At 40.2% G+C, this 18,511-nt stretch overlaps 1 protein-coding gene across 5 annotated transcripts in view; it reads left to right on the forward strand.

Moving 5' to 3' along the window:
* Positions 1-18,511, forward strand: part of PRKD1 (protein kinase D1) — a 90,367-nt gene that overhangs the window by 55,348 nt on the left and 16,508 nt on the right. For 4 of the 5 annotated variants that reach the window (XM_033144298.1, XM_033144280.1, XM_033144308.1 and 1 more), the window contains 7 exons: positions 4,703-4,834; positions 5,839-5,999; positions 9,813-9,836; positions 12,721-12,928; positions 14,840-14,917; positions 16,703-16,904; positions 17,852-17,975. In XM_033144298.1, coding sequence (XP_033000189.1) covers positions 4,703-4,834; positions 5,839-5,999; positions 9,813-9,836; positions 12,721-12,928; positions 14,840-14,917; positions 16,703-16,904; positions 17,852-17,975 — 929 coding nt within the window. The remainder of the gene's footprint in view (positions 1-4,702; positions 4,835-5,838; positions 6,000-9,812; positions 9,837-12,720; positions 12,929-14,839; positions 14,918-16,702; positions 16,905-17,851; positions 17,976-18,511) is intronic. The other variant, XM_033144289.1, reaches the window with a different exon arrangement.

Consider the following 18,511-nt stretch of genomic DNA (forward strand, 5'->3'; position numbering starts at 1 on the left):
TTGAAAGAGTTGACTTCCGGCGGCGACGCCATCGCCGGGTGGTCGAAGGCTGCTTCGGGTCCGAAGCGCCTTGTCCATCCCGGGGGTTAGGAGCCGCGCTACCGCAGCGCGCGGCTCCGGTTGGGGTGCGGGAAGAGCGTCCCGCACCCTGGGCTCCCCGGCTGCGCCCGCGGAGGCTCTGAACCCTTCCCTTGCCCCCCCTGTAAAGGGGGAGTGGGGGTGAAGGGCAAACGGAGCCGGGCTTCGGGGACATGCCCCAACCGGGATGCAAATGCGGCGACAGAGCCCGCGGTGAGCGTCCAAGTTCTACCTGTGAAGAATGGAGCTAAAAGAACCCGGTGGTCGTGAGTAAAGAATTTGATTAGAAATTGTGCTTTTGGAACGATCCGGGGGGAAGGAGAATGGCAGCCTGCCCTCCCTCCCTTCGAGCTCAAGAATCTAACCAATTTGAGTGATTGCTGCTACAGAACTGGTTACAATGTATTTAAAATTGACACAGGAGACTGGCAAACTTTTCTTTTGGGAAGTTAACTAGAGGAAAATATCTCCTTTTAAAGTTGCGGTATTTGCGCTCCAGTTCAGGAAAATGGCGACGAACAAAGAGGGGAGTAGAAATATGACACCCGCTTCCTCCTCCTCTGCCAGTATGCTGGGTTTCGTCCTTGAACTGGCACTGAACTCTGGACTAACGGACGAACAGAGACTCACTGCCTTGAAGGTGGAACTGCTTTATAGAAAAGTCAAAGTCTTGTGTGGGGGTCTGAAATGGAACCAATTGCCCACAGAGGAGGCTTACAAAACTTTTGATACTTTGGAAGAAAGCCTTGCCAAAGAGCTGAGAGGATGGATGCAAAGATGGAGTAAAATGAATGAGCTACTTCGGAGAAGAAATTCGCCTTTTGGGGGTGGCAGCCCCAAGGCGACGTTAAAATTTCGTATATCCAGTCCCCGAGGTGTGAGCTCGGGGGCCAGGGACAGAGAATTAAGGTATCTACAAGAAGAAAAGGAATGTTACAAAGAACCGAAGAAGCTGAGAGATGATGAGAGGGACACCTCTGAACTCGCGGCAAGGAGAGGTTTGGACTGTGCCTGGATCTGTGGACGCTTGGAGAGGGAAGAGATATGGAAGTTCAGTGCTGATGCCATCAGGAGAAGAATAATGGACAGAGGGGGTGTGGGGTGAAGCATTAAGTAAAACTTTAAGCAGCCTGATATGGTAAATTGAAATCGGAGGGTGAATACTGTCAACAACACTTTGTTATATTTTTTATTTGAACATGAAAGGAGATATTTCAAGTTTTTACGTTACTAGCAGCAACCTTAAGGATAGAAGAGATAGATTAGATGCGAATGATTTGCGAAGATCTATGAGGTGGAGTATAAGCAAAGTGAATTTAAGTGGATTAAGTTTATGGATTTAGAAGATTAAATGGTGAGGTATTATTATGATGATGCATTTTTAGTAAATGTTGAAGATATAATTGAATGTAATTATACAATTGAAGTTAATGTTTTTTTTTGTAGGAGAAATGGTTACAAAATAGATCAAGGATACAAACTCGAAGGTGAAAAGGCAGGGGAAGTCAAAAGTCAAGATATGGAATTAGAAAATTTTTTTTTTCTAGAAAGATGCAATAAGAAAGCTTGACATTGTTTGTATTTGTTTTATCTGTTTTGCATTTGTTTAATTGTAGGTGTGGGTGTGGGTATATGTTTGTTATAGAAAAATGCCAATAAATTCTTATAAAAAAAAAAAGAAAGAGTTACACTAAAGCATTCTTCTTTTTGTTTAGTTTGCGTAAGAATCTGAACACAAGCTGCTCCGAAAGGGATCCTGTCTATCAAAACAAATGGGAGCTGTGTATCAGAGAGAAAAAGAGCACCACAAAATGTTACTATAGTTTATTATTTTAAAATATAACAAAATGCATTGCTTCCTTCTGACTTCAAAACATGATTCAAGATGCTGATTTTGACCCATCAAGCCCTCAGTAGTGGCACAGAGAGAGCATTTTCTCCTTTGTTCCATCATGACCTAATCATCAAAGCAGAATGGTGTCTTCACTGTCCAAACACAAAAGAAGGCTATGTACACATATCTGAACAAGTGTGCATGCACACGAAAGCTCATACCAAGAACAAACTTAGTTGGTCTCTAAGGTGCTACTGGAAGGCATTTTTTCATTTTTTCATTTTGTTTTGACTATGGCAGACCAACACAGCTACCTACCTGTAACTAAACATTACTATTTACTCTATACCCACTAAGCTGCCACCACTGGTTTTTGAAGCAATATGCACATGACGTTAGCCACAATCCATATCTATTCTGTAGTTTCGTGAGAAATATTTAATTGCATCTTTTCCTCAGTTTCATCTGAACTGAAAACTTAGGGCATGTTCACTTTGTAGTTAAACTGAGGTGTGTACACTAGAGACAGCTGTGGTGTGCATGCGGATAACTGTGCATGGACAGATGATAACTTCACAAATAGTTAAGAGGGTACTTGCATCCCAGACCCTTTCCTCATGCTGGTGTGGACAAACTGGCTGACTTAGAAACACGTCAAATCTAACTGATGTGTACAGCAATGTGTAAATGAAATTTGAAGCGCAGCCGGGGGGGGGGGATGACCTTGCTCCATTTTAAACTGGTAATAACTAAAGAGAAAAGCATTCTAGGAGACTGTGGTGCAGTTTTGAAAATCCCTTCATCTGGCGTACTTTGCCAGAATCTGAATAATCTTTTAGAAGTGTTGTTAATTATGAGCAAGTAGGAAATAACATATATTTGACTAAGTTTTTTGTTTGTAGTTAGATTTTAATTTCTCTTAAGCTGTTATTACTCCCAGCATTTAGTAAAGTACAGAAGAGAAGTTGAAGTAAATAAACCAGTACATAAGTGATTAAAGAAAATCAATTTGCTGTTGTCAGAAAAGTGTGATGTTCATGATCTTAACTATTTAAATGAGGGGGGTGGGAGAGAAGTTCCTGTAAGGGAGGAGAGGAAGGAAGTGTACATGTGCCAGAGTGCTGGTGGTGTGCTAGCCTGCAAAGTGTTCCTTAACATTAGAGACCAGGCACTATTACATATATACCAACCTCATGACTTGTGCTTAGCCCAGCCTTTGCCAACCTGATGTCCACTTACAATCAGACCCAGCCAGCACAGCCAAACTTGCTGGGTCTTATGGGAGCTGTAGTCTGCAGTCCAAATCCTTTGGAGGGCACCAGGTTAATCTATCAGCCATAGCCTAGAAATCCCCCCCCCCCCCCCGTTTAGCTAGTTCAGAAGATCCAACGGCATTCTTCGTTCTCCATTTTTATACACACACACACACACACACACACACACACACACACAGTATTTGTTTGCAGTGAAATTGTGTTGGAGATGGTGGAATAGATGTTTCTTATTGCCAAGCTGATTTAAAAAAACAAAAACAAAAAACCCTGCATTTTTAACCCTGCAACACAGTGGTTGATCTGCTTTTCTGTACTTTATAGCACTGCATACTTTTGGAAATGTAACTTTAGCTGGAATGATACAGTTTACGTTCCACATACGCTGCAGAATTTCACTTTTACTGTCCTCTTGAAATAGCAAACCTTTGTTTTATACTTAAGTCAAACAAAGGCCTTAGAACTTAAATCTCTAGTGCCAAAATGCCTCAGGCATTCTATTGTTTGACAAGTAAGACGCCGTGATAAAGTAAGTTGTAAGTGTAGCACTTATGACTATATGACAGTATTTCCTGATGAATAACTTTTCATATTTATACAATTTATACATTTACACACACACACACACAAACTCAGAAAGTTTTTGCAGACAGTAAATAAAGGATCACCAGCATGATACTTGCGAGTGCAATGATCTCCCTCAAGTCTTTCCGAGGTACCCACAAAGCCTCTTGAGGTGGTCCCCCCCCCACTGTCCCTTTAGTCATGAGGTGACATTTTCTCTTCTGTCAAGTATGTGGAACTAAAGGGGGATGTTGCATATGACTTTGACCCAAATCTCTTAGAAAAATGAATTGTCTCTCTGTGTGCAGTTTCTCTCTTTCTGCCTCTTGAGAGGGGGGTCTAATTTGGGGAGATAAATAACCAGAACAGGTGGTGCCCATGGCTCTTACTCAATGATATAATTTGATAATGGACCCAAAAAGGTTGGCAACCCCCTACAATAACAGATTAAAAGAAATACAGGATGACATCCAGTTTGCATGAGCAACACAGTACATGGTGAACTTTAAAGCACAGCAAGACTGCTGGTCAGTATCTTCCCCTGAATATGAATTCTTCCTATGAATGATATGGCCTTCAGTGATTGAGCATGAAGTATATATCCTTTGTGCCAAAGTAGGATTTCTCCTAGTGGTTGGATAAGGCTTTTAGTAATGTCGTAGGGTTGGGGTTAGAAATGGTTGAAGTTCAATCTAGGCTGTTACTGGGGCTTCGTTGGTAACAATAGTTTGGTTTTATATAGAAGAACTCATGATCGAAACCAAAGAAAATCCAGAAATATTTTCCCAATGTTTTTTTTTAACTCCCTGCTGTTATCAGTTTATCTGAGCTAAACCACTTGCTGAAAAAGAGTAGTTTTTAACGTAGCAATATTAGGCACAGTTAGGCCTCCATAATCATCGTCGTCGTCATCACATTTCATTTTAAACCTTTGGGAAATCTTTTCTTTCACCAGCTTCTGCAACATTTGAAGATTTTCAGATTCGACCCCATGCTCTGTTTGTTCATTCATACAGAGCACCAGCCTTTTGCGATCACTGCGGAGAAATGCTGTGGGGTCTTGTGCGGCAGGGACTCAAATGTGAGGGTGAGTTAAAGATTGGCCTCTGTGCATTTGCGAAAGAAGTCTCCAAATATATTGCAAGTGATATAAATGCTCAAAAATTATGGGCAGCGACAAAGAAATCAATCAAGTTTAGACCATACAATCATAACCCCTCTCCTTGGAACATTCTTTATGCTCTCTCTTATTTTACCATGATTAATTCAGTAATAAACCACTTTGAGGTTTTACCACAATCAACTGGTATATAAATCTTGTGAAAATAAATAAATAAATAAACAGTACTAATTACTACTGAGGTTCATGCTCAGATTTACAATCTCATTCACTTCTATTGGAGACGTTTGCTTTTATGGGATAAAGAGGCTACAACAGGGGGTGCTGTTGAGGTGGGAGGAAAATCATTAAGCTTGACTTAGGCATGCACATTCACATGTGCATGCATACGTGTGCCCACCTAAACTTATCTATCGCCTATCCCAGGCATAGGCAAACTCCGACCCTCCAGATGTTTGGGACTACAATTCCCATCATCCCTGACCACTGGTCCTGTTAGCTAGGGATGATGGGAGTTGTAGTCCCAAACATCTGGAGGGCCGGAGTTTGCCTATGCCTGGCCTATCACCATACATGCTGCATGATTCGATAGACACAATTGTTCTTTTCCTCTTTCATGTACTATAACCAGGTCATCTCTAACTAAACCATGCTTTCAATAGACCTACTGAAATGTAGGGAAATGCAAGAAAACGGTCTGCTGGTTGCCATCAAAAGAGTTCACAATGACACCTCCTTTTATCCCTGATCCAAATGCAAGCCAGAGCCATCCTAAGGAAGCACTCTGAGCTGGCTCAGGAAATCAAGGGTTAGTGCCCAACTTACTGAGATACCACCTAAACTCTGCACTGTTGAATAAACTTGCTTATTCAAAAGCAGGTGTTTAAGAAATCCTTTACAAATTTCTAGTTTTCACCTGTTGCTTTAGATTGAAATAATCTGAAATCAGCATTATTATTTTTAATTTTCAGGATGTGGCCTAAACTATCACAAGAGATGTGCATTTAAGATCCCTAACAACTGCAGTTGTGTCCGGAAGAGACGGCTTTCAAATGTTTCCTTGACAGGACTTAGTAATATCAGGACAGTGTCTGCAGAACTTTCACCTACTACTCCAGATGAAACTCTCCTGGTACAAAATTTATAAATATTAAACATAGCAGGTTCTATAATACTGAATGAATGAACACTTGATCATTACTTTTCCATAGTTGTTGTTGTTGTTTAGTCGTATCCGACTCTTTGTGGCCCCATGGACCAGAGCACGCCAGGCACTCCTGTCTTCCACTGCTTCCCGCAGTTTGGTCAGACTCATGTTGGTAGCTTCGAGAACACTGTCCAACGATCTTGTCCTCTGTCGTCCCCTACTCCTTGCGCCCTCAATCTTTCCTAACATCAGGGTAGCATGAAAAAAACACACCAGTTTTTATGTGCTAGACTACTGCAACAGGGCTGGCTCAAGACTTTGTCTTGATGATATGAAGGGCAAGATGGAGGTCCCTCCTCTTCTCACATATAGAAGCTGACTGGACAGATATTGAATTCCACACAGATAGATGCCCTTATCAAACATTCCTTGTGCATAAGGAAGTTCCAGTGTGTACATGAAGCTCTCATGCATGCATATGCTTCCTTATTCACTGATTTATATAATGGCACCATACATGTCGGTCTGGCAGACACCCACACCTAGTAAAATTTTAGTATAAATGTTAATTTGGAAAATATTGCAAGCCATAATCAGCTAGCCTGCCACAGAAAACGAAAGCTAGATTCACTCTTAATCAGCTTTAAAAACATCTATTACTTGCACTTATCATGCTAGACCTATATAGATTATAGTTTGAACTATTACATTAATAAAAAATAACAAGAGATTCCCCCCCCCCCTATCCAAAATACAAACATTGCTGTAAATAAACTCTCATGGGATTTAAAAAGTAATTACTTATACATTCCACATGTTTTCTTACATGTGCATCTTTCCCATGCATATTTTTTATCAGTGCACTCCCACCCCCCTACATATTTTACCAACTGAAACTGTTTGAGCTTTCTTTTTCTTGTGGAGTCACATTCCATATTTGAGCTGTAATATCCATTAGAACAGAGTCTGTTTATAATATGCCAGCACTAAAAAGCTCCATTAAGAATTATGAGCACCCACTGTCTTAGCAAAGTCTGAAGAATAATAAGGTTTAAAAAATCCCTCTGGTGTAATTCCTGTTCTCTTAATGTGATATATTGCTACTTAGTTGTGTGCATGATTAAGTAACGTAGCAACGTGGCCCCTGGATACACAGCGCCCAGTCCAATAAATAAGGTCACTACAGAAGTGTTGTCGGCATTCTTTTCATACGTTTTGGGGGTGCATAATAATTTTGCAAATGCTGTGAGGTTCAGTGGTCTTAGCACTGGAGCTGTACCCAGGTTCAAATCCCCATTCAGGCACACACATTCATTGGGTTGGCCTTGCTGTACTATTGACTCTTCCCAATCAGTTAACAGCAGGACCTGTGAGAGGAACTTGCGGACAGGAATTGCTGTGGAAAGGAAAGCGCTAGAGTTCAGTAGAGCAAAGGATTTACCTGCAGAAGGCATCAGATGACCAGATACAAAAGATAACAGGCTTTCCTAAGCTGTAATAGTTGCATGACAATCTTCACAGGCTGCAAATTTCATTTTTTTCTCTTCTACACAACTATTAATGCTGTAGGAGCTCTGTCCACCCTTTGCATCTGGTCACACCATGAAGGCTCTAGGTTCATTCCCTGGCAACTCCGGATAGCAGGATTGTAAAATACCCCCTTTTCTCTAATGCCTTGGAGAGGCATTGGTAATCAAAATTAGGCTATAGGCTACTAGGGTAGATGAGAAAATTAGTGGATTTGCTTTATATGGAGATAATGATAAAATCATATAAAGCACACTGCACTTCGAAAGTGAGGTGTAAGAATGATGTAAGAATAATAAAGAACAATTATAATAATTAATACACAGAGAACTAAAGAGTCACAATCTGCCTTTAAAGATTTCCTCTATGTCCAAAATGACTTACTACTGTGACAAGATGGAGGGCACAAGGAGAAGGGGACGACAGAGGTTGAGATGGTTGGACAGTGTTCTCGAAACTACTAACATGAGTTTGGCCAAACTGCGGGAGGCAGTGAAGGATAGGCGTGCCTGGCGTGCTCTGGTCCATGGGGTCACGAAGAGTCGGACACGACTGAATGACTGAACAACAACAACAACAACAACAACAACAACAACAACAACAACTGTGACAAATCAGAAGCTCACTGTTCTCAACACATGGAAGTACCTGCAATGTTCTTTGGACATTTCCAACAATAGTTGGGATTTATCACTGGGATGTAGTGTTTGAAGGAGAAGAAATTTCACTAGGCAAGCTCTTTGGCTTGGTCAAAGGGGCTGACACATTTACACAACACAAATTGCTGTCTTTCACTGCAGGACTTATAACAGATTTAATAGCATTTCAAGCGGTAGTAGGGCTAACCTAAATAAGAATGTGTAAACATTTGCATTGGCACCTTTGAAGAGTTCAGAAAGTCCCGTTGTAAGACATATTTTGCGAGATTGTGCCAGCATAGCTCTTGGGCCACTTCATACAAAGTGCTTTTGTTCTGATGCAGGAAATCTTAAGTGTGGGTGGGACATTACTTTCTCACGTGTCTTTTTCATGTGATACGTGGCAAGAATACAATGGGGAAAAAATTATTCTTGCTTTAAAATTGTACATATAAATATATATTCAAAACATTTTATCTGTGAATGTCAGTCAAGTATTATTCATTGGAGTTCTATTATTTGGAAATTTTCAGTTGATTCCACAAGAATTGCAACATGCCTTTATCAGTGTATCATGGTATCACCTGATAGCAAAGACAGGAGTGACTCTGGGATAATATTTGACAAGTCCATTTGCAAATATTTTTTAAAGCTTCAGGACAGATTTCATTTTAGTACAAGCTCAGTGATGTAAGATAAGTTTAGAGGCAAACTTCGTCTGGACAAAAACAATAAAACTAGATATTATTTACTGACAGTTAAATAAATGTGCAATCCTATGCATGTCTGCTCAGAAGTAATTTCTATTGAGTTCAATGGGACTTATTTCCATGTATTTTTGTACAGATTTGTAGCTTTTGATCATATATAAAATGCCTATCTATATCTCCTAGATATGCCACCATCCAAACACAAGAAGGGAAGTATTAGCAGGTTTGCAGAAGTACACAAATCAGTAGTGGGGGTGGGAAGACTATAGCTCCCTAGTTGGAATAAGGGCATTCCACACTCCAACATTTTGTTGCAGGTCCCATTTGTTGGAAGTACGTACAAATAACAGCGGGATTAATCATCTTTTTTTGTAATCCAAAGGTCCTATACATTTTGTTTTTGACAGTTTTTGAAAGTTGTTTTCATTAGTAAGAAGTCTAACCCTCTGAATCCTATTTGAAGCCCTAAAGGCAAAATAGAAATAAAGCAAACAAATATAATAGAAAATAGAAAAAAAAGAAAACAAAATCCTTCCAGTAGCACCTTAGAGACCAACTAAGTTTGTTCTTGGTATGAGCTTTTGTGTGCATGCACCTGAAAGCTCATACCAAGAACAAACTTAGTTGGTCTCTAAGGTGCTACTGGAAGGATTTGTTTTGTTTTGTTTTGTTTTGTTTTGTTTTGTTTTGTTTTGTTTTGTTTTGTTTTGTTTTGTTTTGACTATGGCAGACCAACACGGCTACCTACCTGTAACTAAATATAATAGAAGTTTGAACAAATAATGGTGTTGGTAGATAAATTCAGGCTGGTTAAACTTTTTTGTTATTATTTGGAGAATTGAGCTTTATGTTTGCTTCCCAAATAACATGGCTTTATGTTTTGTTTTTCTCTGTTTGTTTTGACTGTGGTCTTCTTTATCTAGATTCCTACAAGCCCTAGCTTTGAGGTATGTACTTATTTTATACTCCTGTCTAATATGGCTAAACGGTAGATGCTCAGCAATTCAAATTTTGCAGTGCATTAATTTCATAATGAAAGAAGAAGAGGAGTTTGGATTTGATATCCCGCTTTATCACTACCCTAAGGAGTCTCAAAGCGGCTAACAATCTCCTTTCCCTTCCTCCCCCACAACAAACACTCTGTGAGGTGAGTGGGGCTGAGAGACTCCAGAGAAGCGTGACTAGCCCAAGTTCACCCAGCAGCTGCATGTGGAGGAGCGGGGACGCGAACCCGGTTCCCCAGATTACAAGTCCACCGCTCTTAACCACTACACCACACTGTGCCACATTTCTTTCATTTGGAAATGTGATAATACTTTTCATATATTTTGATCTTAAAATGTATTTTCAACCCCAAAATTAGAAGTTCAGATGCTCTTTTGTAGTTCAGTCTTGGGAGATAACCAACTAGCTCATTCTCAGAGTTGACTCACTGAAATCATAGGAGCACGGGAAGTCTGACCATTGGACTATTCTAGCTCATTAGCATCCACACTGACTGGCAATGGCTCAAGCTTGGCTGTAAAGGATAAAATATTCCTTTGCAGGCACATCTTGAATTCAAACCAAACAGTAAAAGAACTTCGTGTGTTTTGAAGTCACTTCAATACCCGCTTTTGGCAGAGATCAGCTATCTCTCAGGAGTTTAAGTGTTCACAAAAGGGCTTGAAGTTACCACTGCTCAGCTGCCTGGGTCCATGAAAACCCTCAAGCTACATAGATATGCCCATGTGGTTGGTTCTCTTTTTCAAACAGCAGCTCTGAACCATTTGCCCAACCTTATGTGAAGCTGGGCCAGGGGCAGTAATTACCTCCTTTGCCTGTATAAGTCATATGTTCAGTCTATGGCATCTCCAGTTAGAAAAGACATTGGAGAGCTCCTGCTATATGTTTGTATGATGTGTGTGTGTGTGTGTGTGTGTGTGTGTGTGTTGGCTGTTGTTTTATAAGTAAAACCCACAGAAGGCTGCTTAAAATAAAATAAATAATTTCTAACAATAATAAAGTAGTATACAATGAAAGGCTCCTGCAAAGCTCACAATTTTAATAAAACCACTGATAATAAATAAACAAAAAGAAAAACAGCATTTTCAACCAACCCAAGAAGTTCAATAGCAGCACAGAACATCGCTCCCAAATAAGCCAGCAAAAATAAATAAGTGGTAGTTTCACAGAGGTCATGTGGCAGTGAATTCCTATGATGTGGGGGCCACCACAGATAACTCCCTCTTGTGGCTACCAGTTTCACTGATCTTAGCAGAGGACAAGTGGCTCCGTCTTGATCTTATGGTATGTGTGTAGGCAGTCCTTCAAACAACCCTGATGCAAGTTTTTAAAGGTAGTATTTTAAAAATATTAATATTTTAATAGACATCATAAAATTGTCTCTCCAGGCATATTCCAGGCTTGTAAGTCCTAAATGAACCAAGTAAAAGAGAACAGACAAGCCATTGTTGCTATTTAGCAGCTGTCACTCTCTTATTTCAATCATTATTTCAATTCATCCACAAAGACCTTGCCATTGTTATGTAGAAACAGGTGCCATTGCTTTAGTTGTGTTGTAGCTTCTGTTAGCCTACCCAGATCTCTTTAGCTACCTCTTTAATTTTGTTGTGTAAAAAGGACACAAAGCTGAAATCTATTTTAAAATTGGATTTTCTCCTAAATTTTACTGAAGGCAACGTACCTTGCTTATTTTTAATCAGGTAAGTACAATACAGCCTGCCTAATAATATTTTTATTGCTTGGGTTGAATCAGCTTTACTGAAACAGCTGGGCAGCTGTCCAATTAAATATCTGCACATGTGAAACCTTCTTAGGATTTGCAGAAGGTGCTTGAAATACAGTGTTGTCCAGTCTAAAAGCAATATACTTGTTGAGAAATAATTGTACTGATTTGCTTAGTGCCTGGAGGGGTTGCTGGCTTCTGTAGTTTCCATAATGTAATCTAGTTAAGCAATTGTTTCCTGGTAAGTGTCCAGGCTTCCTGAGTCAGGAATCTGGCTGGCTATCCGGAAAAAAAAATATATTCACATCTCTCTTTAACTAACCACCAACACATTGGATAAAAAAGTATGAGTCCAGAGTAGTAGATCTTACTTTTAGCAAGCATTTTTACAATAAATTTGTATTTTCTGATTAAAGGCTTAGTTCTTGACCTACATTGTTAGATTCATAGAACGGTAGAGTTGGAAGGAACCCCAATGGTCATCTAGTCCAACCCCCTGCAAAGCAGGAATGTCAACTAAAGCATTCATGACAGATGGCCACCCAACCTCTGCTTAAAAACCTCCAAGGAAAGAGAATCCACAAAACTCCATCCAATGACAGAGGTGGTATTTTGTAGCTGTCACCCAGCTTAAAAAAAAACTTAATTGTTTTTCTAATTGATTTATTACTTAATCAATGCATAAATTTGCATGTGTTAAATTCTGAAGAGGAAAAAGCATATCTCATTTTAAAGTATACTGAGTCAATCTGTTCTGGGGCAAAAATGCAATGCTAAATGCATGGCTCCCACTGAAAATAGCAACTGTGCACCTAGTCCTTCAGTAATGCCCAAGACTTTCCCATGCCCTAACATTTCTTGGTATCACACTTCCCTGAAATTTGATTTTCACTGCAAAAGCTGCCATGGAAGGCATGAGAGTGGAGAGGACAGTGACAATCCCATGTAATAGACAGATAGATAGATAAAGATATAGATAAAACATGCATGCGCACACATATGCACACACAGCCAAATTTGAATGTACAAGATTTATGTTTGTTAAAAACAGCATCTGCTAAAATGACTTTTTAAACATCTTCCTCCATATATTCACATTCTAGCAAAAATCACCTCCGGAGTCTTTTGGGAGAGAGAAGAGATCCAATTCACAGTCATACATTGGGCGACCTATTCAACTTGACAAGATTTTGCTTTCCAAGGTTAAAGTGCCTCATACGTTTGTGATCCATTCATATACACGGCCAACGGTCTGTCAGTATTGTAAGAAGCTACTGAAGGGACTTTTTAGACAGGGCTTGCAATGCAAAGGTAAGTGTATTTAAGAACTCGAAGGAGCTCTGTCATATGCTTCCAAGAAATTTCAGTTATATATTTTTAAAAGTTCATATGTGTTTTTGTTTGTTGTTTTGCTGCTGCTACTTATGGGGTTGGGTCCAGAGATAAGTGCACACAGAAGTTGCCTCTGCCTAATCTTGGGGGATCCCCTTCCCCCATGCCAAGCCATTACATGCAACAAGAACCCTGGACTATGGCAAGGATGGGAGGCTGCTGAGGGTGGAAGGAGGGATGAGAAAGTCCATTTGTGCCAGTTCCCTTCTGTGCTCTTCAGAAGAGCTATGTTGGACATGGAAGCATTAGCCCACAACTTCTGGACACCCTACTGCATCAATTATGACTTTGGCAATTTCATCATTTATTGACCACAGAATCATCAGACATTGACTATAGCCACAGGAGGTAGAAAACAAGAATGTGTTGTTTTTTAAATGAAAACATGAAGTTCTGAGCATTCATGCAGAATGGTCGATTGCACACAGCTTTGATAATACTGCTCTCATCATTAGTGGGCGTGACCTTTGGCAATCAAATTGGCTGTCAAAGTAAGGCTTCGGTTCATTGACCCATGAAGATAAGACAAAAATATACAGGAATATGCAAGGCTTCCATATACATTCCTGGATCAAAACCTCCTAAGGAAAAGATGCTCTTCCTGAGAACCTTATTTACACAACATTCTGCTTTTTCTGTTTATATATAATCTGTGAGTAATGTGATTCTGCAGGGGTGCAGAAAAAGCACAGTATGTGGAATTTGGCATAGAATGCAACTGAAAATTTCAGCTTCAAGCTGTAAACAAACCCTCCATATTTTTTGGCCTTTATATCTGCAAAAATATGCTTGAAACTGAATGTGCAGTGCCTAATGAGATCTCAGTAGTGGGCAGGTGGCTGCAGGCTCAGTAATAAAACCAGTGACTACTTACTTGTCCCTTACCATAACCAGAGAAACCCAGATAAAGTATAGAAACCATCTTCTAAAGACATCTTTTTTCCGAGGCTTTCCTAGACCTCCTAAGAGTGGGTGCTTTTATAATATCTGCTATTATATGGCTTTTGTAATACTGTTTTATTGGTATTTATGTTGCATCTCTGTTTTTATTATACTGTTTTTATTGTTTTTATTTTGCATTTTTGGATACTGCTTAGAGGTATTTAAATGTTAAATCATGTAGAAATACTTTCAATTAATTAAATAAAAAGATGCAGATCACAGAGTTCAGATTTTTGTGCAGATTTCCCCCCTTCTGGAGGTATAGATGTAGCAAAATGGCATTTTTGCTAAAATATGGCATCGCTTAAAAAAAAGTATTCAAATAAACATCCTGATGACTACGCATACAGATTTATGGGAAAGTATGCTGTATTCTGGGGGAGAGGTGGGGGGGAGAAACCAATTGTTTTGATAATGTTATGCTTATATCCTGTTTATTGAAAATTATTATTAATAATATATATATTTTTAAAAAGGAAGAAAAATGTCATTCTGTATACTGACTCATGTAAGATACAATTTCAAACCACATTTGGTGTTGTGTGAACAAGTCCTATCATTCAGCCGGAAAAGTAAGGTTTGCATTTGCCCAGCAAACTAGGATCAATTCATGTTTTGCAGTCCTGGTTCATGGGGAAAATGCAAACCAAACTTTGCAGAATTGGACACAATGGAAGGGAAGTGGGGAATTGCAAGTGCAGGGTTTGTAAGCCTGAGGTTCACTCCACGCTTGTTTATGTTAGCACCAAAGCAGAGTTTGGAATTATGATTGAACCAAAAGAGACCATCTTACAATGATCCTTTGTTATATGCTGCAATGTACAAATCTCAACACCTGTTGATGTTGCAGTATCATTAGGTGAAATTATGCATCTTATCTTTAATTAGATTGCAGGTTCAATTGTCACAAACGCTGTGCACCCAAAGTGCCAAATAATTGCCTTGGGGAAGTGGCCATTAATGGAGGTAAGTTGCATTGAAGGCTGTAGCAATGCATGTTCTAAAAGCCTGTCGCATAGAGAGAAGACACTCAGAAGTAGATGAGGGGTTATTTTTTAAGAAAAGTCATAGGTTGCATTGATGGTAAGTGAAAACCTTCCACTTGTACAGTAAAATATTAATTGAGAATGATCTGCCAATATCATGCTTTAAAATGTGACAAAGTGAGCATATTTACAGTCGTACCTCTGGTTACGATTGCTTCAGGTTGCGTTCGTCACGGGATATGAACGCGCCGAACCCAGAAGTACCAGAATGGGTTACTTCCGGGTTCGGCAATTCACACATGCGCAGAAGCGCTAGATCACGCTTCGTGCATGAGCAGAAGCGCCGAATCGTGCCACGCACATGCGCAGATTCGGCACTTCATGTTACAAGTTGCGTACGGGGCTCCGGAACGGATCCCCATTCGTAACCAGAGGTACCACTGTATTAGACTTCCAGAGTTATAAAAAAATGCAAAACCAAGGCAGGTTAAGCGAATCTTCTACTTTATCTATGTATGTGAGTAGTTGCTTCTTTTATAAAGGCAGAGAAGGAGGGGCATATACCTGAATCTTTTGTCAGACAATCTAGAACGAGGAATACAATATTTCTTATATATAAATGTGTGACTGTGTTCTGGACAACTAAAAAGAGGGGAGAAGGGGTGTCTCTTCCTACCCCCTCCCTTCTCTTCTCTGGTGTCTGGTAACATTCCACCATGACAAGAAAGGTCCCACTGGCCCTTTGAAAATGTAGTTTTATACCTAGAGAAAACTTTAGGAATCCTAAAGCTTGCCTCTTCTTTGAGATAAGTATTGCGTGTCTCATAAAAGCTCATATCTGAGCCTCGGATAAGCTAGTTTCACCAGCATCTCTAGATGGGCATTTTGCTTGCATACATTTGGATTCCGTAAAGCATTACTCAGTGTTCTGTCCCCAGTAGAAGTTTCCCAGAACCTATTGTGTACTCTTGCTCTGTGTGTAGGCAGTCCTTTCTGTGAAAGCAAGCTCTCATATGCCACTGTTAGAAAGAGAACCATTTCTCCTGGCCTCGGTGGAGGTTGTTATGCCTGCCAAATCCTTGTCTTAGGGAAGATGCCTCTCAGGAAACGACAGAAGAGTGTTTGTCACCGAGGATTGTCATCCATCCAAGGATTACACAAATGTTTATTAAAAGTTCGTTCCATAGGTGGGAAGCAAGATTGGTAGAATTATAAATAAGCAAGGATCATTGGGGAAAGACTCAACAATTTCCTCCTGGCACAAAACATGTATCAGCAGACAGAAATGAAACTAGAGAACTGGCCCCATTCCACCAGTGTGATGTTATTTCTGGATAAAGCATAAAAGAAAATGCACTGGCTACTCTTACAGTAGCTGCAGTGTTCTAGATTCACTCTTGATGCTTAGAAAAATGCTATTTTTAAGAAAGTTGAGGAGAAGTGTTTGAAGCTCATATTCCAGTATTACATGCTGTCATTAATACAGTTTTGCATTTTCAACATTTTTCTCTGTGCTATTTGCTTTGTGGGAATTTTTCTAAAGCTGTTAGTTAAAAGAAACTTCCCCATCCCATTCTGGTTACACTTGATATATTCCCCCCCCCCCGTAGATTTCTCAAAGCTATTTTAGAATTAAAGTCTTGATTGTTTGCTGGATATGCTCTTTTAGAAGCAGTATTCATATCTACGAGCTTAGTTTCATGCCAGAGTTAACACAGGATCTGTTTTTAAGGCTTTCACAATAACGTGGTCGAAATAATTCCAGATTTGCTTAGCCCGGGTGCTGAGTCTGATGTTGTCATGGAAGAGGGAAGTGATGACAACGACAGTGAAAGAAACAGTGGACTCTTGGATGAAATGGAGGAATCTGTGGGTCATGATGCTGAGATGGCAATCATGAACCAGAATGACAATGGAGAAATGCAGGATGCTGATCCTGACCAGGATGAGAGTAATAGGATGATCAGGTGAGTTTTTGCACAGCAGATAGTTGAACTTGTTTCCACTGTTACCTTTGTTAGCTATAACTGTCAATATATCGCCCTAGGAGTGATAGGTTTCACCTCTTTTGAAACTTAACATGCCACTAAAAAGTTAGTGTCTCCTGCAAATATTAGTGTATAAGAATAGATGTGGAAAAATGCAGATCTAAAAGTCCAAACCACACATTAGCACCCCTGTGTAATGCCCTTGTTGTGCCAGAATAATGCTACAGTTTGTAACCAGGTCAGATAAAGGGACCCCTGACCATTAGGTGCAGTCGTGTCCGACTCTGGGGTTGTGGCGCTGATCTTGCTTTACTGGCCAAGGGAGCCGGCATACAGCTTCCGGGTCATGTGGCCAGCATGACTAAGCCGCTTCTGGCGAACCAGAGCAGCGCACAGAAACGCTGTTTACCTTCCCGCTGGAGCAGTACCTATTTATCTACTTGCACTTTGACGTGCTTACGAACTGCTAGGTGGACAGGAGCAGGGACTGAGCAACGGGAGCTCACCCCGTTGCGGGGATTTGAACTGCCGACCTTCTGATCAGCAAGCCCTAGGCTCTGTGGTTTAACCCACAGCGCCACCCGCATCCCTTGTTACCAGAGCAGTGTATAATTTTTTATTGTTTATTTAGTATACTTAAGTCAACTGCTCTTCCTCCAAAATCCCTCGGAATGGCATACATGGCGTGTGGGAGGAGCTACCTAGTGCTTCATTTGCGTGTCATTTTGGTTGGCCCAGTAAAAGTATTGCTCTGATAGGACTTTAGAATTTTTCTTATGGGCCAACAGTACTAGCCTTACTCTTTGTTTCTCTTGTTCTGCTGGAGACATAGCCACAGAGAACAACTAATTAACGTATCTCGCTTTAGAATGCTTTGTTTTGCATGTTTATTCAAATCTATTGACTGGTGTGTGGTTCCTTTTAAGCCCTTCGACAAGCAACAATATTCCATTAATGAGAGTAGTGCAATCTATCAAACATACAAAAAGGAGAAGCAGCACAGTGATGAAAGAGGGGTGGATGGTTCACTACACAAGCAAAGACACTCTGGTAAGAAAGATGTTAAGCAAAAGAGGTCTCTGAACATCACTGATAAATTGTGACTCCCAAATGAATTTGCTGGTGCTTCCCTCATTCTCCTTGACAGCAAAGGCTTACTGCACGTGTACAAAATGCCTTGGGGCCCTCCAGAGACAGACCAAGGCCACAGAACAAAATCTTGAGCAGAGGTATGCCTGAGCAACTTTATTTAAGAGCGAAAGAGTCTTTTTAAAAGAGAAAGTCAGTCATGTATGCTTGCTGTTTCAGACTGCAGAGTGGAAACTTTGAATGTGAACAACTTGAAGTATGTTTTAAGGAAGATTTGCTACCTTTGTCAGGGCTAGATTAGACTTCAAAACAAACAGATGGGTCAGATTTATCCCTGGCATGCTGTAGAATGTGAAGCACTTTGAAGGAAACCAAATCAAGATGTGGAAAAACAGCTTTCGTCAGAGTATCTTTTTGTTATTGTTGTTGTTAGATAAAAAGGAAATCCATAGCTTTCATGGGGCACATTTAGAATTATAGCCCTGCACAATGCAATG

Source organism: Lacerta agilis, chromosome 1 (genome assembly GCF_009819535.1).
Source record: "Lacerta agilis isolate rLacAgi1 chromosome 1, rLacAgi1.pri, whole genome shotgun sequence".
Lineage (NCBI taxonomy): Eukaryota > Metazoa > Chordata > Lepidosauria > Squamata > Lacertidae > Lacerta > Lacerta agilis.